This window comes from Maylandia zebra, linkage group LG7 (assembly GCF_041146795.1).
Source record: "Maylandia zebra isolate NMK-2024a linkage group LG7, Mzebra_GT3a, whole genome shotgun sequence".
NCBI classification, from domain to species: Eukaryota; Metazoa; Chordata; class Actinopteri; order Cichliformes; family Cichlidae; genus Maylandia; species Maylandia zebra.
Window position 1 is genome coordinate 18,996,603 of NC_135173.1, and position 25,300 is coordinate 19,021,902.

The following is a 25,300-nucleotide window of genomic DNA, read 5'->3' on the forward strand; positions in this document are numbered from 1 at the left end:
ACTAACTACATGTCTTTTGAAGGCAGAGCACCCACGCAGACACCATGCAAACTGATCACATGACAGGCCCAACCGAGTGGTGGACTCAAACTCAGGGTGTTCTTGCCGGATACCGTCAGTGTGCACCCACGAATGGAAGATTTGTTTTATTTTCATTATCCACTAGAGGGCACTGTGACACTGTAAATCTCCAAACCACCATCACACGACAGCTGTCTCCCTTTCTGCTCTTGTGTTATCAAAAAGATAATTATATGAATAACCACACGCAGGTTTATTGTTAGTTTGTTGTGCCCGCTTACAGGGAAGAACAGCCAGCACAGACTGTATTATACCATAGCACTCAATCTTTGCGTTTCCGCTTTGTAGGTGGAGACCTTTTGTAGGACAGCCCTGCTGTTTACGTTTGGGGAAGTTGCTCAATATCGGAAAACACTTTTTCTTTTAGGTATGTGAGCAAAACCTAACTGTTTGCGATTTTTCTGGGTTAAAGAATCCACTCGATGGAGTATAATTAACGTCTTCAGGTCTAAGATCATGACAACATGACTGTTAGATAAAACCCAATCTCAGGTTTGGTCACAAGCTCCCCGCAGAATGGATAATCCAGTAACTTCCGCTACTTATATTCGCAACATCGGTTTTCGTTTACGTCGCAAATTGTCCGATTTTTTGGATCCTCAGGACAGGTGGAAAGAAGTTCTTGTAGATATACAGAAACCGAGCGGGGAGCCGAGGTATTCCCAGCTTCATGTCAGGTAAGATGCGGGCAAACTTTCTGACGTGCTTGCTTTTCATTGAATGAAATCACGCTGATTGTTTATTTATTGTTTACTGAATTTGTGCCGCTGTCTTTGAAGGAGATTTGAAGGTCTTGTTGCACAGGGTCGCAGTCCCACAGTGGAGCTGCTCAATGACTGGGGGACCACCAACAGCACAGTGGGTGAACTTGTGGACATTTTGAAGAGTCACAAGTTACTGGCTGCTGCCAGTGTTCTGCTACCTGGTATGACTTTTAAAAGCCATTAAATAATAACCACACGCAACAGGTAGAATAAACCTGTTGAATCTTAACTTACCCCAGATCTTTTTCCCAGTATCGCCCTCTTTTAAAAAAAAATTATTGTAAGAAAATAAGATGTTAACCACGAGTTGTGAAATTGCAATAAGAGATGTAGCAAAAAACTTCTGCACTTTTTGGGTAGAGGATGAGTAAACATCTGTTATGTTATATTAAAGGTGTGATGCCTGGAGCATGAGGAGAAACAGTCAAACCGCATTGATACAGGATGTAAAACCCAATCATTTATTCTGATCATTTTTTTGTTTTTGTCCTCACACAATTGAAGAGTCCAGTCCACTGGAGACACAAACCCAAAGCACTGCTTCAACCAGAGTGCTGGAAGAGAGAGATGTGCAGCAGCAGCCCGTCACCACTGTGCTGCAGCTTCGAATGCCACAGGAGAACACCGAACCAATACACACAGGTCTTTCACTTTTTGATTATGTATTAATTTTACGTTCATATCTTGATTGAACATGTGACACTGAACGTCTGACATTTATTAACACAGTCATTTATGAGTCATATTCATGCGATGTTTTAAGTAGATAATGTTCATATTTCATTATCTGCTGAAAAGTCTGGTTTCAGTGAATTAAAATGTCATATCTTTCTCAGCACCATGTAAATCTGCCACTGCAGTACTAAAGTAGTGCAATAAATCTACTTGATTACATTAGAGCGCTGTAAACTAAGCTGCTCTATAGTGGTGTAGTGTAGTCAACAAAGATGTTTAGATTTCGATGCCGCTTCTTCGTAAAGATGTGATTTTACGTAATCGACAGCAGGTGGCAGCGTCGGGCTCTTGATCAGAGAAGTTAATGAGGCAGTTTACTGTGTCTCCCTCCTTAGGCTTCTCCAGTTTCTTATATAGTGACCTGATGAGGATCACAGGCAACTTTGATGACCGGTCCACGTCAGCTGGTGGCAGCCGAATTGGAGAGGGAGGCTTTGGGACGGTATACAAAGGTCTCCTGAATGACAAACCAGTTGCAGTGAAAAAACTCAATCCAGTAAGTGAAAATATTTTTTAACAGAACCACATGCCTCTGTGTACTGCTGTTAATTGCATCTGAGATATTGTATTATTTAGGTGGATGACATACCACTGGACAAGTTGCAAGATCAGTTCAACCAAGAGATCCAGACTCTGAAAGTGTAAGTTTCCCTCAGGAAGAAGGTGAAGAAGCATATTTAACATACATGTATTTACAAGTGCAGGTATGGTTTAATAACAGCATTTGTTCCACAGGTTGAAACACGAGAACTTGGTTGACATGGTTGGATTTTCCTGTGACGAACAGCACCTATGTTTAGTGTACGCTTTCATGGCCAATGGATCGTTATTAGACCGACTGGCTTGCTTTGTAAGCATTATTTACTCTTCTACACAAACAGTCTGCTTTTCAGTCCCCGTGCATTCATAAAGGGATTTAATTACATGTTTTTTTTTTTGTTTATTTAGGAAGGAAGTCCTCCACTTTCCTGGCACCACAGGTGCTTGATAGCAGAAGGGACAGCCAAAGGTTTGGAGTATCTGCACTCCAACCATCACGTCCACAGAGATGTTAAAAGGTTCATAGTGCGAAAGCTTTCATCGTTATTGGTTTAGAGATATCCTACAAAGAAGAGAGAAAATATCCTGTTTTTGATGTCCCGTACCTTTATGGAACACTATGCAAATTACATCACATTACTGTTTTAGACAAAGAACCAAAAAAAGACTTTGGGGATGTAGAAAAAGCTTTCCCATATGGTTCTCTGCAGATCATATGACAAAATTAAACTAAATTAAAAGTAGAAAAAGGTTTCATTTACACTTGTATTTATGTCCCTGTTCAGAGGCGCATGAAAAAACTGATGCCACACCTAGATTTATTTTATTTTTGTTTAATCTGATGACACCACTAGTAGCTAGTAGTTTAAGTTAACATGAAGATCACGAACAGGTTCATTAGTAATGCAACAGTACAGTTTGGGCACGAAAGGTACAGTTTGGTAATTTAGTGAGTTTTATAGAGGCTCATAAGCAAAATCATGCAAGAGGTATTGATGTTTTAATTTAACTCTTGGCAAGGAAGCCAGTAAAATCACATTTCCCTAAATGTAGAAATATACATGACACATGACTGGATGTTTTGTTGCTCACTCTGGTATTTCTTCCCTGTTAGTGCGAACATCCTGTTAGATGAACACTTTGTGGCCAAAATCTCAGACTTTGGTCTGACGAGAGCATCGGCCAAGCGAACCTCGACGACCATGATGACTGAGAGGATCGTGGGTACCCGTGCGTACATGGCACCGGAGGCGCTAAGAGGAGAGATCACACCAAAATCCGATGTCTTCAGTTTTGGAGTGGTAGGCTTTCTTCAGACGCGCGCGCGCGCACACACACACACACACACACACACACACACACACACACACACACACACACACACACACACACACACACACACAGTATTTGTGAAATAAGAGCTCTATATTGTTTATCATCTGTCATTATCCCAAATCTGCTGTGGGACACAGCGATACGTATCAGTAGCTATAATTGTCAAACATAGGTGATTATTAGGTGATCATTAGGTGATTTCCGGGATCAGTACTTTAGTAGAATCTCTGACCTTGCCACGAAGCATATGCATTCCTACATGCTGTGGGAATACTGCAGTGTTGGCGATGTTACCCGCCGCCACATGTAAGTTTTCCTGTTGCCCAGAGCCGTGCGATTAACCCCGTCTCTCTGCCATCTACAGGTGTTGTTAGAAATATTGTCTGGACTCCCGCCAGTTGATGAAAACCGGGAGCCACAGTTCTTGGTAAGTTACACAAAAGAGGCTTTCATCGTGTTACCTGCCAAGCTACACTTTGTGCTTCCAGCTTATTAAAGGCTTTGCCTTTAATAAGTCAGGGAACATTATCGGTTAATAGTCAATTTGTTATTGATTTAAACAAAAAAGTTCAAATCTTCCACCTTTAAAAGTTTCATCTGTGCTCATCATGTGCTGATACTGCATTTGATGTTTAATATACAAGTCAGCATCTATGGAACATGCTTGCAGAAGATGATTGTTACATCACTGTGTGTGTGTGTGTGTGTGTGTGTGTGTGTGTGTGTGTGTGTGTGTGTGTGTGTGTGTGTGTGTGTGTGTTCCCTACTTCATTTCCTAGATGGAGATGAGGTATGACATAGATGATGAAGATGAGGAGCTGACTCTGGAGGATTTTGTGGACAAAAAGATGAAAGCCTGGGAGCTGAGCCAGGTGGAGAGTATTTACTCCTTGGCATGCAACTGCCTCCATGAGAGGAAAAACAGACGGCCTGTCATCAGACAGGTACAGGAACGATCCCAGCAGATTTAATGTATAGGTCAAGCTACTGTGTTGGCATCTGCACAGCTTTTCACCTTGAGCTGTTTGCCTGTGTTATGTGCCTCTGCTGGACCAGGCTGAATGAAGAAATCCCACAAAGGGATTTTTTTTTTTTGTTTTAGTTTTTGAAAAGAGGATCATTAACAACTGAGTCGGGTCATTGTTTGGGTTTTTTTTAATGGCATTTATTAGCAAAAATACATTCACCTGTTTAACTGCTTATTAACACTAATATCTAAACAGCCAATCACATAGCAGCAACTGACTGCTGTATAGGCGTGGCTGTGGTCATTTAAGCACCTCGTGGTGACTTTTGTTGCGATTTGATGCAGTGTAAATAGCACATAACCATATCCAGTGAGTGGCAGTTTTGAGGGTGAAAATGCCAGAGATCAAAGGAAAATGGGCAGACCGTTTAAAGCTGATAGGAAGTCAACAGTACTCGTTATCTTAACAAGGTATGCAGCAGAGCATCTCTGAATGCACAACATGTTGAACCTTAAAGCAGATGGGATGAGCAGCAGAAAGCCGAGGCCACAGTTCACTCAGACAACAGAACATTGGAAAAACATTGCCCAGGCCAATAAGTCTTGATTTCTTCTATGACATTTAGATGATAGGATCAGAATTTGGCAAAAACAGCATGAAAGTCCAGCAATGTACCAAAACCTCAGGCTGCTGCTGGTGTCATGGTGTAGGGGACATTGTCTTATCACACTTTGGACCCCTTAATACAAACTGAGCGTTTCTTAACCACCACAGCCCACCTGAGTGTTGTTGTTGACCGTGACCACAGTAAACCGACGTTTTTATGACTGCTTCCAGGAAGGTAACACACCATGTCACAAAGCTCAGATCGTCTCAAACTGGTTTCCTGAACATGACGAGTTCACTGTAATTGAATGGCCTCCACAGTCACCAGATCTTAGCCTTAATAGAGCATGTTTGGGACGTGATAGAAAGGGACATTTGCATCATGAATGCATGATGCAAATGTCCCTTTCTGCCACATCCTGACAAATCTGTGTGACGCTATATTAACCAAAATCTCTGAGGAATTTTCCAACACTGTGTTCAATCTGTGCTGCAACGAATTAAAGCAGTTCTAAAGGCAAAAGGGGCCCAACTTGATATAGCAAGGTGTACCTAATAAAGTGTATGGGGAGTCTATGTAATAACAAACATATTATTTAGGGGATTTAGGGAGCAAATGCAGGCAGTAAGAGAACGGAGGCTGCACTCTTGTCTTGTTGAACTAAAGGAAAATGTCATATTGTTGCTACGATATATATATATGCTAACTTCATGATGTAGTCATGATTGTTGTGTGTCTGAACAGGTTTACGCGGAGATTCACGGAGTCGTCAAAAACATTGCACTGGATCTTGATAGAAAGGCGTGAAGCAAAGCATCGTGGGAATTGTGAGCTTGCTTCAAACTGCAGACTGACAGAAGAATTACTGCACTGTTTTTTTTTTTTAAAGGCATGTAGCTTACGTGTGTAATTGCTGTAAAAATACTGCTGAATACATTTCTGTGCGGCCTTTAAACAAATCTAATGGCCGAACTCTTTCAGAATGCTGATTGGTTGTTCTTCCCAGTGTTAAATGTATTTATTACGAACAATTAAAGAAGTGAAAGAAAGTGATTTAAATATTTTATTTTTCTTCTTTAAAAGAATTATAAGAAAACATAAGACCAAACATGATTTTTCTATTATAATGACACTGTATGAACATAAAGGGATATTCCCTTCAAACATGAGGTGAGCGAAGTAGTTTGCCTAATATTAATCAGTACATCAGTGGATGTGGCAACATTTTGATCAAGGTAATTATATTATTCCCTTTCCCATCCAGTAGCGTGGCATTCCCTGTCATTATGGGAACCAGAAAAGCTGGAAAAGCTTCCTTCCTTGTGAAATCTGAAATGTGTGGATGTAATATTTCTGGAAGCCCCAGTTCTTTCACTGTGATCCTTACCGACGTGGACATCTACCTCAACAGACCAGACTGTTTCTTAATCAAAGAGCATCACACAGCTACAATATGTACATTTACAGCACTTGCATAGAAAAATAAGTATCTCAGCAGATGATTTTTTTCATGTAAACCACAGTTATATCAAAAAAGAAGTCTTTTTTTTTTCCCCCAATATAAAATGAATCATCAGACACAAGTTTGAGAATTTTTTTTTTCTGCTTTGGAGCACCTCATTGTGCAAACAGTAGGAGACAAATAATCAACACATTAGACACAGAAACATTAATTGACACGAGGAGGAATGGAAGTTAGGAATTTGAGCACGTGAACACAAAATGGGGTCTTTTCATCACATCGGCGCAAGTTCACATTAGTTACACTAACATTTTTGAAGTCTCAGAGCTGGCAACGATGTGAAAATTAAAAAAAAACAACCTCATCTTTGACTTGGTTTGGGCCTCTCTGAATTATAGTAAAAGGGTTTTTATGAATGTACTAACCTACATGAATGTACTTCCATTTGGCAAGCTACAAATGGACATTCTGAAGTGTGTCATTGCTCAGTTGTCCTTGGCGTGCATAGCTGGGTCTGTGGGTGAACTCTGTGGGAATTTGAGGTTTTTGTCTTATTATTTTAAACAAGCGTGTCGAAAATGATTAACCCCCCCTCCCTCCTGCCTTCCCCTCCCCAAAGCAGGAATGTTCCTCTGTGGACCGTGCTCGGGGTAGAGGTGGTGGTCGGGCGGTGAGGTCTGTTTAATCTTCCTCCTCTCTCTCCCCCGGTGGTCGGGTGATGCGGCGGCCGCCCTTCTTACCAGCGGGGCCTTTGGGCTTGGCAAAGCGCTGCTTGTGTGCGTGCTGCTTGGGATGCACCTCCTCGTACAAGAAATCACTTGTCAGTTCTTCTCCGTTTTCTATTTCCAACTGGGAAACAGAAATATTTAAAAAGTGCATTAAAAAGATGAGCTGGACCACTGGTGCATTGTGTGACAGATTAAAGGAAAAACATTCACCCCTGTGCCCAACATTGAGCATGCTGTTTGAGGCCCATTAGAAAAGGTCACTACAAATGAGTTCTAAGATGACAACATGGCTTATTTGCATGACAGATGTTTAAGCTGAACAGACAGTAAATTCTGGAAGTGTTCCTGAGCCTGTGCAGCGTTTTCCATGACATGTGTGCTGTTTAAAATACAGCGCATGTGCTCGAATCGATCCAAATATAGATAGTATCAATGCCAACGCTGGTATTGGTGTCAGATCAATATTAGTGCCATATTATTAATGCTTTGTCTCCATCCTTTCCTCCCAGTTCAGTATGTAGCCCACTGAATTGTGTTAAAAATTTTTTTTGAGAAAAACTCAATTTAAATGGAAAAAAAAAAAAAAAAAAACTATGAAAAATGTCTGAACGTTTTTGTTGACTGTCACGTTCAGAATTTGCAAATTGATGCCGATTTATCTCATAAATCATGACACACTTCTCTCCCCTACATAAGCTGTATTAATACATTAAAAGCATTGGCAATATGATGTGTAATGCAATGTGGAGTAAATTATGGGTAGAGTGCCCTTCACCACCATCATCAAAACACCTTATGAGGAAAATATGCTTTGGAAGCATGGCGCTCCACCCTTCCTGTAAATGCCTGGAGATTTACTGTAGAATCAATAATAACACTCTGTAGGTTTTCAGTCTTGTTTAAGCAATACATGTAGAATAAGGTTTACATTTGTAATCAGTCATATCAGCCACCAAAACCATTTTAAACTCTGTATGAAACACAGTACACAAATACTTTTGTTATCAGGAAATCTCTTATGTAAATAAATGATATTTATTTTACATAAGACATTTGATTATTATAGTATATCATAGGGCTGTTCGATATAACGATATATATCGGATGACGATATAAAAACATCTATCGTTTCATTTTACGCTATCATTTGTTTCGTGGTGTCGCAAAATAAACTGTTTACGACAATATTTTTTCATCGTTTTGATGGTCACTGTAGTGGTCATATTAATTTCTTAAAGTTCTCTCTTTCTCTTATATGTAATATAACCACACTACAGACGGACAAGCGCCTGTTTTTATGCGTTGTCGTTAGCAACAGCGACAGCAACACCTTCGCGTGTCCGCTTGTTTATGTTCCACATAAACCTTTCACAATAAAGCTCAAGATCCTGTTGAGACTTTTCAAAATATACTGAATCACGTGAAAGAGCAGATTATTTACGGATGAGAAGTAAAAAAGAGCCGCCAGGTGCTAAAAAAATAAACCTTAGACTCAAACGTTAGAACAGGCTTTTCCCCGCAGCACGCCGTGTAATAAATACAAAGAAAACGGCGGCCGTTACAACTTATGTCTAAAACTGTATAGTTTCATGCATCGGTTAAAACACTCGACTCCAGATACATGACACGCAGCTGGAAACACTTCACACAAGTCGAGCTGCCCGAGATTCACAGAATTTACAGAAAATTTTTGCGATTTATATCGTTATCGGGATTCGGGACGATAGAATTCTTATATCGGGATATGAGATTTTGGTCATATCGCACAGCCCTAGTATATCACAAAACACAGTGTCTTACTTTTTTCTCAATCTCAATCTGGAGATTGTTTTCCACCATGTCGACCAAGGGATTTTTGCAGCTGGAATACAGCATCCTCTCTTTGATGCTACACTTGTACCCTGGCATAGAATAAATGAAGACTACAAAGAAAGAAGGAAAGGACAGTGAGATTGGAATCACGTGAAGCACCATTCAGAGCAGAACAACACAGAAACCTGCACAAAATACAGTGTTTGTTTGTTTTTTCCTGCTGTTCGTAATAACCCGTGGGAAATCATTTACCTGTGGACTCTAAGTAGTCGCCCTCATGGGAATGTTTGTAGAGGAAGAAGTGGTAACGTGGAGTATCTTTAGGGATTCTCATTGGGAGATCTTTCAGCTCCGTTGGCTCAGTGCCGCACAACCGAATGAGCTCCTGTTCAGCATCTAATTTCTTTTTTGACAAAAGAAGCAAAAAGTTACCCTTTAAGCAAGCCGAGTGCTCCTGTAACTACAAGCTCCCTGCTTTGGTTACCAGACAATGTGAAAAATCTAGGTGGTGCCAGTAAATACCAAACAGCTCCCTTTACTCTACATGCTAATGTGATCCTCAGCAGCCAGGAGTAAAACTAGTAAGGATGAATAGAACCCACAAAAGAAAGAAATTCACTTTAACTAAGCTTTTAGACTCATGAAAAGGAAATCTGATGCACAACCACAACAGTGCTACAATTATTCCTTTGTACTGGACTCATCTGATCTTGTGACACAAACCGACAGAATTTCAATGAGCAGAATTTACACAAAGGCTTTTTGGACAAACTGAGTAACTCATTGTGTCAAACTAGAAAGGTCTCCTCGCCAAAACAATCTGCATCTTTCCAAACACAAGGTAAAAACTCCAACTGCACATTCAAATGATTGAATATGAATATGTCAGTGCTGAGCTAATTACTGTCATTTAGACCAGGATACAGCCTTGCAGACGTGTATGCAGAAAGCTGCAGACACCAGGAGTATGTGGCTGGCCTTACAATACTTTGTAATCCCATGGCATGTAAAAATGCCCAGATGTAGTGCTGTGACAGGTATGCTGACACTTGGCCATGTAGAGGCTAATAACCCCAGCTAATAACTCACCAGTTGTACGTAGTTGATTTTCTTGTCCCTGAAACGTTCAAGTGCTGCAATGGCATCTTTATGAATAGGGAAAGCCACTCCCTGCAGAGTCTGCTGCTTGGTGTCCACACTGATGTCAGTCTGCACCTAAACACACCACAAACGAAGACACAGAAACAAGACACACTTTGAGTTCTACAGTCACATTATCGTCATTAAAACACTACAATTGACAAAAACACTGAAAAATGATATCAAAGCCTTTAAAGTAGGCTGATCAGAGCATTACTTAGCAAGCATCAAATGTCTTCAAAATCAAAACATAAGCCACAATAATTCAATAAGTGTAATCATGTGAGGGCACACCGTTAAAAAAAAAGAACACAAAAAAAAAAACTTTTTAGGATTACAAGTGCTTTGCACATCTTCAGAGCTAGACCTGATGATTACAGATGAGGTGCTTGTATCGAAGTGACAAGGCGCCTCCGAGAAATTGCACTGAAAACTGGAAATTCTGGAAGGATTACACTGATGGATTGCATCTATTTTTAGAGGCTTGTTCCCACAAAATGAAATGCCATGCAAATATGATTGAGCCTCCCATGTAGCTATCGCGCATACCAAAAAGGATTGCAGGTCTTTTATCCATCTGCTTGGAAAAAAGTGTGCAGTCTCCGAGGCAAAGCAACAATAAATATTTCAAAGGCTTTTTGAGCTAGGCAGTACAGATTAACAGTATATCATCTTCCTTCAACAGCTGGGCAAGTGGGAAGAGCAAAAAAACCTCACTTCCCATTTGCTCTGCTGCTTTTAATTGACCGTACTTTTGGAGACAGCCTGCACTCTACTCAGAGCACTTCCATATATGGTAAGAAAGATAGTTCTTGTTCATGTGGCGGAGCTGGGAGAGCAGCAATTAGAAACAGGTTGTTTCTTAACACTGAAGAAATTCTCGGCAAAATTCTAGGAATACTCTCCAGAAGTATAAAGAGTGAAACTTCAAATGTTCCCATTTTCATTTGTCTGTTGGAGTCTATGTGGCACATCCCCGGAGACCTTGATATCAGCACTGTAAACACTGCTGACGACACTGCCTGCAACAAGTATCACATTACAGCACTTCTTTATCTGATCACAACAAAGGCACAAGCCATTGATGCAGCTCACCTGTACTCTTGTGACCAATCACTGCCAAATACTAAGAGCTACAGAACCCTCTCATTTGCATTTAGCTCCCAACATGTAAATGTTCGATTAGAACAATCAAAAAGCTCTTCTTTTAGTCCCTTTGCTGATTAGGCTAACCAGTGTTTACAACTCTAAACAGCACGTTTTGTGGAGCTAAGGATATACACACAGCTAATAGCTTTATCTCTTCCCGATGCATTAGAACATCCTGCTGTTCTAATGCATCAGCATCTCTGCACTGCACTGATACTGCCAGGCAAGCATATGCACACTTGCATTGCTGCTGACCTTGCGCTGTTTGGAAAGCTTTAGCGCCAGCTTTCATTGATACCCTACACTGTACTGGTTTGGATTTACCTACCACACCCAGGATATGCAATGAGGAGGGATACCGCTGAGCTAAAGCAAGCCAGTGCTTTCTCCCAGTGAAGCCTCCAATGTGATAATGACGTAATGCCAAAAGAGAAACGAGAAGCCTAATCCACACCCACTTTAGAACACTTCAAGCCAGAGAACTTGTCAACAAGTGACCGCATGTGTGCAGCAAGCACTGCACAGAACATCGTTTCCTCCAAGATGATGACAACTCTAAGCGGTGACCAAGTGATAAAATCCAAATCACTTGTCTGTGTGTGTGTGTGTGTGTGTTACCTCATTCAGTTTGATCTGCCTCAGTTCCTCTTCTGCAGCAGTAAGAGGCAAAGGAGCAGCTTGAGAGGTCAGATGTTTCTTGTAACCACTGAGGCTCAAATCATCCTGCAGGTAAAGAACAGCCCAATCACACGGCATGCAGAAACACACACTGACTCACTGTTACTGATATAGTAATCACAGTTCCTATTAGGTGCTAAACACTAACACTGACATTTAACTTGGCACTGTTAAACTACTGAGTAACAAGCCTTTCACTTGACCAACCTTGCTGGTACCAAAAATCTCATCCTTGATGTGCCCGCCTCCAAACTCCTTCTTCAGTGTTGCTCTGGTAGCAGCATATAACATTTTGTGTCGCACCTGTTGTGAATATCCAAAAAAAATAAATATAATATTTAGCAAACTTTGCACAGGACATAAGGTAATGAGAGCTTTATCTTTAAAGAAAAAAAAACATTTTATTGTTGCTTGCCTTAAAAAAAGTGAGAAATATTATAATACATATTACAGCCGGTGCTTCTGTCAAGACATTCTTTCATGTGTTTGCTGGTTTATTGCTGCATTTCCTGTCATAAAAATAGGGAACTGCTCAAATTCATAGTTACACTAGTGGTAACCAAAACTTTACAAGATACCTTTAAATATCAAACGTGTGATTTAGGCTACGTAAATCCAGCTCCAGTTCTAACGAAGTGAAAAAGAAAATGCACATGATAAAAACGAGTGCATGCATGCATTGGAAAAATGTTTTGCAACTTCCAAGCAAGCCTAAACCTGAAGGCTCGTGCTTTATACTAGAGGTCAGGAATGCTGAGCTCAGCTCCTCCTTCAGAAAGTGATTCTAAAGTCCACCGTGCTACAAATAATCCTCCATTGCACTTTATCTGGGCACCGGTCGCTTCTCCTCGCAACATTCCCCATTTCACTGCTGCAGAAACACACTTGTGTGTTATTTGTTACGGCTATTCTTGTTCACAGCAACTCCAGGCTGCAAGTGGTTCATCAAGTTTCAGTGAGACCAAACAACAATGACTTAAATAACACTGTGCGAGACAAGAACGCATAAATTGCAAGCACACACATTTGCATTACAACAAAACACCAATGCATGAAAGGAATATGCCACCTAAAAGCAATGAGGGTAAATTTTAAGTCAAGAAGGAGAGGCTGAGGCTATGCACCGTGCTATTTGGAAAAACATAATTTACCCATATTTAGCTTTCAAGAGGTCTGTTAGGAAATAATGAATGCATATAAAAGAACGGCTGCCTTGATGTGGTAAACCCCACCCGTCTGATACCCATAGCAGAGAAGGACAAATGCCATGCAGAATGGAAAGCTATTCATTAAAGCTGGGGTAGTTTGGGGTTTTTTTCTTACAGCAGAGTGGTCCGGTGACCAGGCCAGGAAGATCCACTCGTAGCCCTGGTTGTTATTGGAGTCTAGCCGGTATAGAACGTAGCAGGGCACATCATCGTCGAGGAGGGGTAGCACTAAAGAATCATATTCCTGGTCCCATTTTTTAGATGCTTTCCTGCTGGCACCTAGAGTCAGCTGCTCTGGAGAGCAGATGTGGACAAAGAGAGAGCGAAAAAAAAATCAGCAGTGCAGAGTTTTGTTTCTTTATAAAGAAATGCTAATGTCAGCCTTGGCAGACATTTAGGTAGAAGTAAACAAACTCCAGGACGCTAGAGCGCTGCTTACCATCCTTGATGACGATCTTTAGGGCACGATACTGATCCCCGCTCTTCGCACTGGCAAAGATATCCTTCACATCATTCCCCGCTGAGAGAAAAAAAGACATAAGGTCAGGGTTTTCTTCCCCTCCTTTAAACAATGCAGGCTCAACAACATCACGCTCATCTTAACATGGCCATCATGAGTCATATGATTATGAGTCTACACCTAAAGGTTTAATGACTCATAATAGCCTGTGAACCATCTGATGTCAGCCATTAGACAAAGGCCACAAAATGATCTTCTCATTAAGCATTCAGCACCTGCAGACCTTTGTAAAGTTAGCATTTTATCCCGTATTGCACAGGCTTTGAGTGAGCAGGCCATCAAGAAAACTTGTCAGTCCTATTATTTTGGTTCAACCTTTGATCTCAAACCCAGTCACAATAAATACATTTTCTTTTAATAAATTTAAAAAGGGTGATAATTCAGATTCAAACCAACTTCTTAATAGCTGTAACACAAAGCCCAAGGGAACCTTAATGGCACAAGTCCAACAAACTATTTAGACATTTTTAAAATCACTTTTGCAGGAAGGCACTAAAGAAAAATCTTCCATGTAACACAACACATACATGGTAGTAAATGAACTGGGTCATATTCCCTGAATTACTAGGATTCACTTTTGTTTTTCACCACCACCAAAATCTGGTGAGCTACAAACAACCACAAAAAGGGTTTAGCTTAGAGGAGCCCCTGTATTAAGCTTTACGTTTAACATATATATATATATATTTAAAAGATAAAACAGAAAAAGAAAAAAAAAACACTATTCGGACACAGCAGTAACAAGTACGTTTGTACTTCTATTTTAAGGTTGCCTGATTTGTAAGTTTAACCTCGGGGGTTGTTTCTATTTTTGCTGCGATGCCATCGTGTATAACAAGTGGTCACGCCCTGCATAAATCCCTTTTTCCTTTTAATTACAACACGGCTTAAGCAATGCCAGTACCATTCACGGATTATTGCAAACACCGACAGGTATCAGGCCAGCAGTTTGTCAAAATGAAGGCGTCGTCTGTCCATTCAAAATCTACTCAAAATCTAAACACTACCGGATTTATGCTTGATGCTAAAAGGCTGGGGAATTACAGGCTTTTCGAGCACTGCGAGGGTGAAAAAAGTATGAGTAGTCGTGTTTTAGGTCGCTCGTAAACTGATTAGAGACTCAGGATTAGATTTCCTGGTCATAAGTGTCCAAACAGGGCACGCACACACACACACATATGCACACATCAGGATAGCTCAAAGCTAGCTAGGAGTGGCTAGCTAACGTGACGCTAGCTTCCCCTTGCAATTAATTGTTGCAGGCGCTTAAAGCTCGCCGGGCAATCAGACACGCAGCAAAACAAAACACGTAAAGGCCGAAAGCTGTGAATCAGAAAGAAAGCATCTACCTTGAATGCCCGTTTGATGTGACATTGTGGCTTTCGTCGGATAAAAGGCTGATGCGGCTGATCAGGCGAAACCAGGGCAGAGAAGCAGGAAGTGGACTACATCGGCGAGACCCGCCCCGAGTCTGTCGTCACTAAAATCCTAACAGGAAGGTAATCGTGTTTTATTTTAATATGTGTTTTTTTTTTCAGTCTTTAAAAAAAAAAACAAACGGAGACGATACTTCACTCTTTATTATTGTCTTTATAATTGTCGCTGCTTTCTTTTTGTCAAATATGAAAACTGTGTTCTAGCTTTTTTTTAATTTTTACTATCCTGTGGAAAAATGAACCATACAGTTTGTTGATTTCTGCTGAGCTGTGTCATTCAAAGACTCGGCGTGTAGCATTTATAAATACTGGGGTTCTTTTGTCACATTTGATTTAAAAAAAAAAAAAGAAAGACATAAATATCGACTAGTCAAGTCCTGCACCTGAATGAAAACGACCAATCAAGGGGAGGGGGCGTGCCCAATGGTTGCTCGTGCATCATACCTTTGCTGTGAATTAAATTGGACTCAACAGGCCAAGATATTCTATAACTTCTTTTATTTTTTGTCTCTTTTGGTTTTGGTTAGGTGTGGGATGGAGAGATTTCGCAGGTCTTTCCTCCCCACTGCTGTCAGACTCCATAATAAAGACTTTAACTGATCAAGCACACACATCCATACATATGCAATAATACTAAGTGCAATAATCCTTTCTGTCATCGTTGTATTTTTACTCAGTTGTATATAGTATTTGTATTTGTATTCTATTTTTATCTTATTGTATATTTATTTTATTTTATTCTACTGTATATAGTATTTTATTTTATTCTATTCTGTACAGTTGTGTACTGTATTTATTCTTATTGTATTCTAATTTTTGCCTCATAACTTTTGCACTGTCCACTTCTTGCTGTGACAAAACAAATTTCCCACGTGTGGGACTAATAAAGGTTATCTTATCTTATCTTATCTTAGTGCATGCTCGGTGTGAAGTCTCATTTTTTTCATTCACCTTTTATCTGCAGGTGCATGTGGCCTCTTGGTGAAGAGGTGGAAGAACTCTGGTGTGGATTGCCTACCAGCCAGGAAACCAGTGGCTCTTTTCGTGGCTTCCTGCTTTCAGAGGTCACAGTCACACCTTAAAACTTGCAGTGATGATTATTTTCATGATAGAATAAAATACAATACAATAGCCTTTTATCAGTTTTTCTGAAAACAGGCTTTGTTTTTCTTTCTTTTTCATTTTTACAACTTCTGCTTCTTCTTCCTGATAAAGAACTCAATTAATAGAATAGAACGGAACAGAATACCCAAACCTGGCTCAAGACTTGGCAGTTGGTCTTGTAATCGGAAGGTTGCCGGTTCGAGGCCCAGCTTGGACAGTCGTTGTGACCTTGGGCAAGACCCTTCGTCTACTGGTGATGGCCAGAGGGGCCGATGGCGCGATATGGCAGCCTCGCTTCTGTCAGTCTGCCCCAGGGCAGCTGTGGCTACAACTGTAGCTTGCCTCCACCAGTGTGTGAATGTGAGAGTGAATGAATAGTGGAATTGTACAGCGCTTTAAGGTTCTTGAAAAGCGCTATATAAATGCAATCCATTATTGTCATTGTACATGTAAATGAAATTACGGAATTAAATAATGATTTCAGCTCTATAAATTTAGAAGTATTATTTTTCAGCATTGATTTTTTTGTTACTACAAATACAACAGTACAAATCCTTCTACTACACCTCTTCCAGAAGCTGAACTTAGAGCTTCTTTGAAAACAAAGGAGAAAGTGCAAGTGTTTGAATGTAAAAGTAAAAGCACTAGCAGCAAACCTCTGTAAAATGTGTTTAGCTCTTATTAGTATCATTGCTTTAAATCATTTTTTTTGCAATTACTCTGATATATACACTATTGTTGAATCCCAGGATACTATTGGTGAGATGTTTTCATATTCATAATGGAAATAATAATGAAAAATAATAGTGACATTAAGTTAATGTGCTACCTTGCTGCACTTGTCCCTCTTATCTAGTAAAAACAGAGCTTCCTTCCTCTGACCTTTTTTTTTTTTTTTTAGAAATATCTTTGCTGGTATAAAAAAGTCAAAATATATCTTGTATTTCACATTTTCACATGTGTTCATATGAGCATGGATGAAACGGGACATTTTCTTACACAGGGAACTAAAGGGGACCAGGCTTTGGGCAAGCACAGCAGCAGTACTCATATGCACACACCATTTTAAAATAAGACAATTACTTAGTCTCTTAGAAAAGTCAAAATACAAAAGTTTAGAATTGCCAATTAACCTAAAACCAAGCCTTTGGACTGTCAGGGGAAGCCAGAGTATTGTGTAAGAATTCAAACAAGCACAGGGACAACATGCAAGCTTCACACAGACAAGCCAACACAAAGAAACAGACATTCATAGCACCAGGCACCAGCCACTGAAAAGAGTCAAGAGAGTCCTGGGTTTGAATCAACCAGCTGGCTGGCGCCCTTCTGTGTGGAAAATTCACGGTCTCCCTGTGCTGCTTGTGTTTTCTCGAGGTACTCCAGCTTTGTCTCTCATACAAAACACATTCATGTTCGGCTGACTGGCAATTCTAAATTGACTGTAGGTGTGAATATAAGTGTGAATGGTTGTCTGTGTAAATGTCGTAGCCCTGGTGACCTGACTAGAGGAAAACTCACCTCTCACTCTGACTCTACTGGTGGGTTTTCAGCCTATCCCCACCCCCACCCCTGTGGCTTTCTTCATTTCTTGTTTATATGTGTTCTTTGGTGATTACATATAAGTCTGTTTTTTCAGTGTTTGAAAACAGACAAAAACATTCTGTACAAGGTAATAGATCTTAAAAGAACCTCACATTGGGACTCTGGACAAGGAAAACTGAAAACACTGTGGGTTTATTCCCATGGCTTATGTGATGCTAAAAGTCTATCCAGTTTACCACTTTCTGCCCAGCAGCGTGATTAATGTGTGAGACCTGTCCCAACATTCACAACACAGAAGGCAATCATATCCACAGCTTACCATGCTATTTCTTTTACAGTTTAAGGGTTAGTACTTAAGTTTCTTATTGCTTGTGTTTCTTAAAGGTGATATTTGGCTATTGAAGAAGCAGGTGTGCTTTCAGTTTCAATTTCTAGAAGACTGCATGCGATTTGTATTTTCACCAACATGCTGTTTTCTGTGCTAAATATACCTTTGGCTGTAGTGGCAAAGGAGCTTAAATTCTACTGCATTGGAGTCCAAAATAACTTTGGCTTATCCAGATGTGGCTTTGCATACTATTTTTATTTTCATCAACACTGCACACTGGTAGAGTGCATCGCTAATCCTGCGTAACATTTGAAGATTTTCTGTTTCTTTTCACTTATTAAAAACAAAAGGATTCTGTAATACATAGAGTGCCTAAAGTTTTATATGTGAATTCATAGACTATACTATGCTGACAAGGGACACATTTCTACACAAGTTTATGTTAAATGAAAAAGCCAAGAAGAAAGGGTATAAGGATACTCTTTCGCATGTGTATTGGTCTTGGTATGTTGAGATGCCAGAAACCCACAAAGAAGAGCATCATATATATGCATATTCATGCTAACAGTTCTGGTTTATTTATGGGATATTTTAATGATATTCTATTATTGGGTATTTAAATTAAAGGGATAATAAAATAATAATGAATGCTTTACTCCACTATATGTGTATGGTATCTGCTTTTATAATGTAATAAGTTCCAAGAAATAAAGTCAACTTGTTTTCTGGTTTAAATTCAGCTATTTTCTTCAAGAAAAGAAAAAATAAAGCACTGATTGTATTTAATTATGGCTTAAGATGAATATTAATATAAAGATCAATATTCATTCATCTTTCATTTTTTTACATTTTATTCAGTTTTTCCACATCTCTGATCTGTCATACCAAGCCACGGGCTTCCTGCCTCTGGTCTCCTCTTTAAATAAATAAATGAGCCCCATGGCAGCAAATTCCCTTCTCAGCTTTGCGTCAAGTATGACACACAGTAGCACAGGAAGTGATTTGAACCCCCCCCCCCCCCCCTTTTTTTTTCTTTTTACAAAATAAACAGATTCTAGTGTGGCTGATGAAACCTGTGCTCTGTTACTAGTACATTTATGTGAAACAAAATAATTTACCAATGGTATTAAGCAAATTGTTTACTGAGCTCTGGTCCACTGATTGAGATGGGCTCATCTTCAACCATTCAAATCAAATCAAATCAAATCACTTTTATTGTCACATCACATGTGCAGGCACATTCTTCGATGTGATGTAGATTTCAGAACATATAAATGAGTGTAAGTGTCTGATTTGCCATTATTGTGACCAGAGATGGGCAGTAACGCATTACTGTAATCTGATTACTTTTTTCAAGTAACGAGTAAAGTAAGGGATTACTATTGCAAAAACGGTAATTAGATTACCGTTACTTTCCCGTAGGAACGCTGCGTTACTGCGTTACTAAAACCGTGATTTTTTGGAGAATGTCTCACCACAGTGACTAGACAGTGACGTAAGCGAGTGCGCCGTTAGTGACAACAGCTGTGTGCAGATCAACAATGGATCACATATCAATTGTGGGAGAGAGTATGAGCGTGCAGCGTTTAAAGCGTGGAAGTACTGACCTTACTTTGAGTTTGATTCCATAAAAAGTGACAAAAACATTAGCGTCCACCGTGCGTGGGAAGAAAACTTCTTTTTACAGCGAAAAAACCCCTAAACTTCCAAGCAAGCACCGAGTGTGCAACGATGTAATGGGAAACTCACAGAGAAACTCGCGGATTCTTCAACTGACCGCGGCACACCTGCACCAGGGTAAACCTCCGCCTACCGCAGTCCTGCTTTACAGGTGAAAATAGAGCAACAGGACCGCTGAGTCTTTGACTTTATTTATTTTCTGCTGTGTTTTACTTGCATCTATTTGAAAGACTGAGTGTAAACACAAAAAATATGTTATTTTATGTGCTGGAACGTGCAGAAAATAGGTTTAAATGTTAAACTAATTTATTCAAGTCAGAGAATGTTGCATATAATTAAATTTTTGCTTGATGCATAAAGTTAAAAGATTAAAACTGATAAAACAAGTGAAAAAAAAGAGACTTTTCCATTTGATTACATTTTGTATGATGGATTATGCAGAAAAAGTAGAATTGGGCTGAAAGATCTATCGCTTTATCACCTCTTCAGGTTGTAAATCGTGTTTTTTAAAAGTAACTAAGTAATTAATTACTTTTGAAAATAAGTAATCAGTAAAGTAACGGGATTACTTTTTGAGGAAGTAATCAGTAATTAGTTACTGATTACTTTTTTCAAGTAACTTGACCAACACTGATTGTGACTAAACAAATGAATGATCACTGGCAAATTGCACCTCATTCCAGTGTCCAGGTAGGATAGACTATTCCCCTGATATGATGAGTTTAGATAATGTGGATAATTTTATCGGATATTCTGGTTGAAGATGAAAGACCGTTGACACTCAACTCTTCAACATAAACCAGGACGATTACAGTCACTGTGGAAGTTTGTTTCTGGCACTGAAAAAAAAAGCTGGGATCTCAAAGTTTTGAATTAATAATTCAAAATTTAGAGGAAATAACTCCAAATTTCGAGTTAGGTATCCCAAAGTTTTGAGTTAATAAGTTAAAGATTTGCGTTATTATCGAGTTATGGGTGACAGTTTTTTTTCCAGAAGCGGAAAAAATCTTCCTCAGAAAAATCCTCATAGAAATCTGGTAGTTTCTAATGATGTTTAATGGGTTAAGTTCAAGTAACTTGAAAAATAAAGGAAAACAACATCTAATCCGTTAATATTAGAGGTTCGTCCTTGGCCTGTTGTGATACATATATTGGTATACTTATAGATTCCTCAAGTCTTACTTGTGTTATGGATGTCGCTATCATTTTATTTTGAAACACGTGAGCGGAAGTCGTGTATTTGTATTGGCTCTGACTTTGGCGCTAGTGAATCAACGTGTTGGCTACATTGCGTTGCACTGATGCTGCGCTTGCTGTGTGGATTCAGCCTCCTCCATCCTTGCTACAGCGGCGGTAGAAGCGTCCTACTTACTACCCAGAAACCGTACCTCACGGCGGGGACTCAGTGACGAAGCACCGCCCGCTTAATAGCCGCCCCGCCCGGCGTATGGACAGTCCGGCACAATGACAGAGGATTTGTGGGTGCCTCTGTCGTATACCAACAACAACAGGTCGCATGGATAATCCCACTTCAGCCCTGTCGTATCATCTCCTGTTTAGGATGATTAGAGCGCCGCTGCCGGCTTGATGTGGCCGGAGAGCAGAGCGGGAGCGGGGCTTCTCGTCCTGGACATCGACTGAGAGATAAAACGGCGTGGAGCAGGTGTGTAAAATCGTGTTGACTTTACCCACTGCACATGCACAAATGAGAAAAAGCGACGTGCATGCAGGTAACTTGCACGGATTTTGGCTGTCCCACATCTCACTCGGTGTACCCTACATTCAGATAAGAAGGAACCAAAATGGTCAAGCTTGTTGTGATATCTCATAATTATATAAGGTCAGTGATGTGACATTTGGCGTCGTTAGAAGGGAGATTGGTGCGATCACGCACTAATGCCCTGAACACGATAGTCCATTCAGAAATTGCCAGAAGTGCCTCAAATAGAGAGGCCATTTGGAGTATTTCCTGCAGCACTTAGACTGCTCTGCTCTGATCAGTGCAAATCTAATCTTTATGCTTTAGAGGGAGTTCAGGTCCCGAAACATCAGTTGAGCTCTTCATTACTCATCGTGGTTATCTAGGGTATAGCCCACCCACCCACCTTCAGATAAACTTATCCCGGCCCAGTTTGTTCTTTTTTGGGTGCTAAGTACCACTTAACTCATGTTTTGGGACTCTCTGGTCACAAGTTGCTAGCCACAGAATGGGAGCAGGTCCCTGGTCACACTAAAAGTCTGCCTTCTCCTCCTGCTCGTCTTCCTCTAAATGCTTGCAGTTTGATAAAGAAAGCAAACTAAATCTGCATTTTACCTCATCAGCCTACTATCACCCAAGGTGGCAGCATCATGACAAGACAAACATGATGCTGGTGAAATTTAATAGCCAGGTCTATTTTTGAAGCCATTACATAATTCCTTCTTCCCCCTCCATGCCCTGTTTTAGGGAAGGTATGAAAGCAGGCAGAAGTTCAGCCCAGCAAAGTCAGACGGTTCAAAGAGGTAGAGAGCGATGGAGTAAAGAAAGAGTGGAGTTCATGGGTGAATAATGATTAAAAATACAGGAGGGACGGGGTGTCTGCAGGTTACTCATGCGCTGCTTGGCTGGTGTTGCCGGGGAAAGCCTCACTGTAATGCTGGAACAGTTTTTTTTAAGAAGAGCGCAGAGCAGACGGGCTGAAAGGAGACGAGCCAGCGATTTATAGCTAATAGATATATAGTACTTCAAGAGTCCACCACTTCCAGGTATGACACGTGATTCACCGGCACAAGAGGACACTTGAGTGGATTGATCGTCCACTTTATGTTATTTTTCTCTCCTTTAAATCGATTACAGGATATAGGCTGTTTGCTAATTTACAGCTGAGTGATAATCTTAGGACTGATTGGAAACTCTGGTTTTGTGTTAAGAAATCTGTGTGCGTTATTGGAGGTGCTGCTCTATCTGAGCCGGGTCTGAATTGAGCATGATCCTAATCCATTATCTTTAGTGATATTCCAACCACTAATCTGTGTCTGAGGGGTGCGTTTGCTCTAATCTGCCTGGCTGGTAATGTAATCTGACTAAAAGAAGCACTTTCTCTCTCTCTCTCTCTGACTCCCAGGTGTAGTGTGGCTGGAGGGCTTAGCAAGATGGAAATAGATGCCCTTTTTCGCTACTATTTCCAGCACCCGTGGTCCCGTCTCATTGTGGCGTACCTCGTCACCTTTTTTAACTTCTTAATTTTCGCCGAGGACCCCATCTCTCACAGTCAGACAGAGGCCCATATGATTGTGGTGGGGAACTGTTTCTCTTTCCTCTTCAACAAGTACCCAGGCCTCGGGTGGAACATCCTGAAAGTAATTGGCTGGATACTGGCCATTATCACTGGCCTGTTAGCCGGGAAGTTTATATTTCACCGCCAGCTCTTTGGTAAGTCATGCACACAATAATGCAGTGGAATGTGCAGAGTAATGGCTTTTCTGTCTGAGGGAACTCCCCCCACCACCCCCATTGATGTTCTTGTTGTTGCTATTCATCGGGGAGAAGCACGTTTATACTCCTGCTCTGCTTTTTTTTTGTCAATGGGAACGTAATTAAAGAGATTGTTAATTATTTTCTTTGTTGAAATCGCTGCTGATTCATCTTTTCATTGCGGCAACTAGATGTACACTGAAATTCTATATGAGGACTTGCATTCCTTCAACAGATTTGTGACTAGAGGTGTTTAGAAATGTCTCAGTAGAAAAAGTGCAGATGGAAATAATATTAGAAGATTACCTCAGAGACTTAACGTTGGACTCACAAGCACACTCCTGTATTCATGGCAGACACCCAAGCAATAAACAAAATTTCCCTTATTTCTTCCTCTAATTATTCCAAAATATAAAATGAAGAGTGTCTGCTAAAGTTTGTGTATGCAGTGATCTTTTTGTATGTGTTTCTTTATACATTGCTGTGCAATAGTCCTGAGCTTTCTCTCGTTTTAATGTATTTTTGCTGTTGCGGAGCCAGATGTTCTTGTAATGTTTTTTTAACCTGCTCTTGAGAAATATTTCTCCAGGCTTTCTGAAGGTCTGTGAAAGTTTTTCTTTGGACATTCGTTTGCTTTTTTATTTTAATTTTCAGTCCTCATAGCTGACCACTTTCAAATGCTTTTTGTTGTTGGTTTGTTAAGTGACTTAACAGGATGATTTATAGGTCAGTGTTATGTATTTACACATAACAGACAATTTAGCAACTTCTACATTTTAAACTGTATTTATTATGTGTTTATACTTTTATATTTATTTATTTTAGCTTGATAGGCATACAATTTATGTACCAATAAGGTGATTCCCAAAGAGATACTAGTCGAAAATCTGGTGTTGCATAAGCAAGCATGTTGTGCAATGTGCCCTTAAACATCTACAGTAGATCAACAGTATCTGAAGGCATTGTCCTTAAGAAATATAATAAAGTACCAGCAAAGACTTGACACAGAACCTGAGTGAAGCATTTCGCTGTTCAGTTGATCCGTCTGCTGTTCACTGAAGCCTCGTCAGAAATGGTCTCAATGGTTGTGAAGACGTCTTTCTTAAGGAAGGGAAACGGGGAGAAAAAGGCTGAGGTGTGCCAGCTACACAAGAACTGAACTGTGAAAAAAGTGGCAATCGGTCTTAAAAAGTGATGAACTTAAAACTTTGAGATTTTAAAGCCTGAAGTATTTGGTTCAAATTGTCATCGATATGCATGGAAAAGATCAAGAGGGAGGTACAACAGTGAGTGTTCAAAGCCATCTGTAAAGCACGGTGGAGGCTCTGTCATGGTCTGGGACTGCATTTAAGCCAGTGGTGTTGGGGACATTGTGAATACAGAAGAGTATGATCTTTTTGGTTCATCTTGCTGATTCATCTGAAAAGCATCTGATTGGTATCAGTTTCGTGTTTCAGGACACCAATGATCTCAAACACACTACCAAAGCAGTAATGTCATACGTGGACAGAAAAAAAAAAAACACAGTGCGACACCATCAGTCATCGACTGGCTTTCCCACAGCCTGGGCCTCAGCATTATTGACGCAGTATAAGAACAGAACAGAAAGCAGCCAACACCCAAAGAACAGCTTTGACTGATCTTCAAAAATCCTGATGAACTATTCCTAAAGACTACTTAAAGAAATGTCAAGAAAACTTGCTTAAGAGAGCTTACACTGTGTTGAAGAATACAGGTGGTCATATAGTAAAGACTTTCAATCATTTTACAATTTTTCCTTTTCTATATCATAGTTGTATGTATGTTTATATGTTTCAATAAATCACTTCCTCTATTTATCACTTCTCTAGGATAATACTGTACAATGAATTGAGGGGTGGATAGAGACTTTTGCACAGTGCTTTAGCACTTCGCTTTTAACATTCTTGCTAACAAGAGATGGTTGTAGTGAAATAATATTAACTGCAGCATGTCGTATTAACAAAAGTGCAATGAAAGCTTCCCAAAAAATGTTACACCAAACAGAACA

General features: G+C 40.1%; 3 protein-coding genes across 6 annotated transcripts in view; 2 read left to right on the forward strand and 1 right to left on the reverse strand.

Annotated features, from left to right (window-relative positions):
- Positions 1-195: 195 nt before the first annotated feature.
- irak4 (interleukin-1 receptor-associated kinase 4) lies at positions 196-6,083 on the forward strand. Of its 2 annotated transcripts, XM_014410104.2 has the most exons (11): positions 198-758; positions 861-1,006; positions 1,350-1,487; positions 1,916-2,076; positions 2,157-2,221; positions 2,316-2,430; positions 2,529-2,638; positions 3,235-3,421; positions 3,820-3,882; positions 4,235-4,399; positions 5,775-6,083. In XM_014410104.2, exons 1-11 carry the CDS (start codon positions 598-600, stop codon positions 5,835-5,837), a joined length of 1,374 nt encoding a protein of 457 aa, XP_014265590.1. In that variant the 5' UTR covers positions 198-597; the 3' UTR covers positions 5,838-6,083. The 2 variants fall into 2 exon arrangements, with proteins under 2 accessions (XP_014265592.1, XP_014265590.1); XM_014410106.3 differs by lacking the exon at positions 5,775-6,083 and having other exon boundaries at positions 196-758; positions 4,235-5,766.
- On the reverse strand, positions 6,080-15,211 carry twf1a (twinfilin actin-binding protein 1a). Its single transcript, XM_004563779.6, has 9 exons — positions 15,077-15,211; positions 13,647-13,727; positions 13,323-13,501; positions 12,207-12,302; positions 11,940-12,044; positions 10,122-10,247; positions 9,285-9,435; positions 9,021-9,142; positions 6,080-7,341 (listed from the first exon to the last, which is right to left on the reverse strand). Exons 1-9 carry the CDS (start codon positions 15,099-15,101, stop codon positions 7,174-7,176), a joined length of 1,053 nt encoding a protein of 350 aa, XP_004563836.1. The 5' UTR covers positions 15,102-15,211; the 3' UTR covers positions 6,080-7,173.
- Positions 15,212-21,062: 5,851 nt separating this feature from the next.
- tmem117 (transmembrane protein 117) overlaps positions 21,063-25,300 on the forward strand; it is a 48,345-nt gene continuing 44,107 nt past the window's right edge. For 2 of the 3 annotated variants that reach the window (XM_004563784.5, XM_076885996.1), the window contains exons 1-2: positions 21,063-21,480; positions 22,922-23,229. In XM_004563784.5, the coding sequence (XP_004563841.1) occupies positions 22,950-23,229 (280 nt within the window). In that variant the 5' untranslated portion in view covers positions 21,063-21,480; positions 22,922-22,949. Of the gene's footprint in view, positions 21,481-22,270; positions 22,563-22,921; positions 23,230-25,300 lie in introns of those variants that run through there. The other variant, XM_004563785.6, reaches the window with a different exon arrangement.

Bases quoted from the DNA above. Each gene is read 5' to 3' on its own strand.
- irak4 (XM_014410104.2), top strand. From the start codon at position 598: ATGGATAATCCAGTAACTTCCGCTACTTATATTCGCAACATCGGTTTT. The intron at 1,488-1,915 runs GTCTTTCACTTT...CTCCCTCCTTAG, and splicing joins CACCGAACCAATACACACAG to GCTTCTCCAGTTTCTTATAT. The intron at 2,639-3,234 runs GTTCATAGTGCG...CTTCCCTGTTAG, and splicing joins GTCCACAGAGATGTTAAAAG to TGCGAACATCCTGTTAGATG.
- twf1a (XM_004563779.6), bottom strand. From the start codon at position 15,101: ATGTCACATCAAACGGGCATTCAAG. The intron at 13,728-15,076 runs GTAGATGCTTTC...TTTTTCTCTCAG, and splicing joins ACATCAAACGGGCATTCAAG to CGGGGAATGATGTGAAGGAT. The intron at 7,342-9,020 runs GTAAGACACTGT...TCTGTTTCCCAG, and splicing joins AGATTGAGATTGAGAAAAAA to TTGGAAATAGAAAACGGAGA.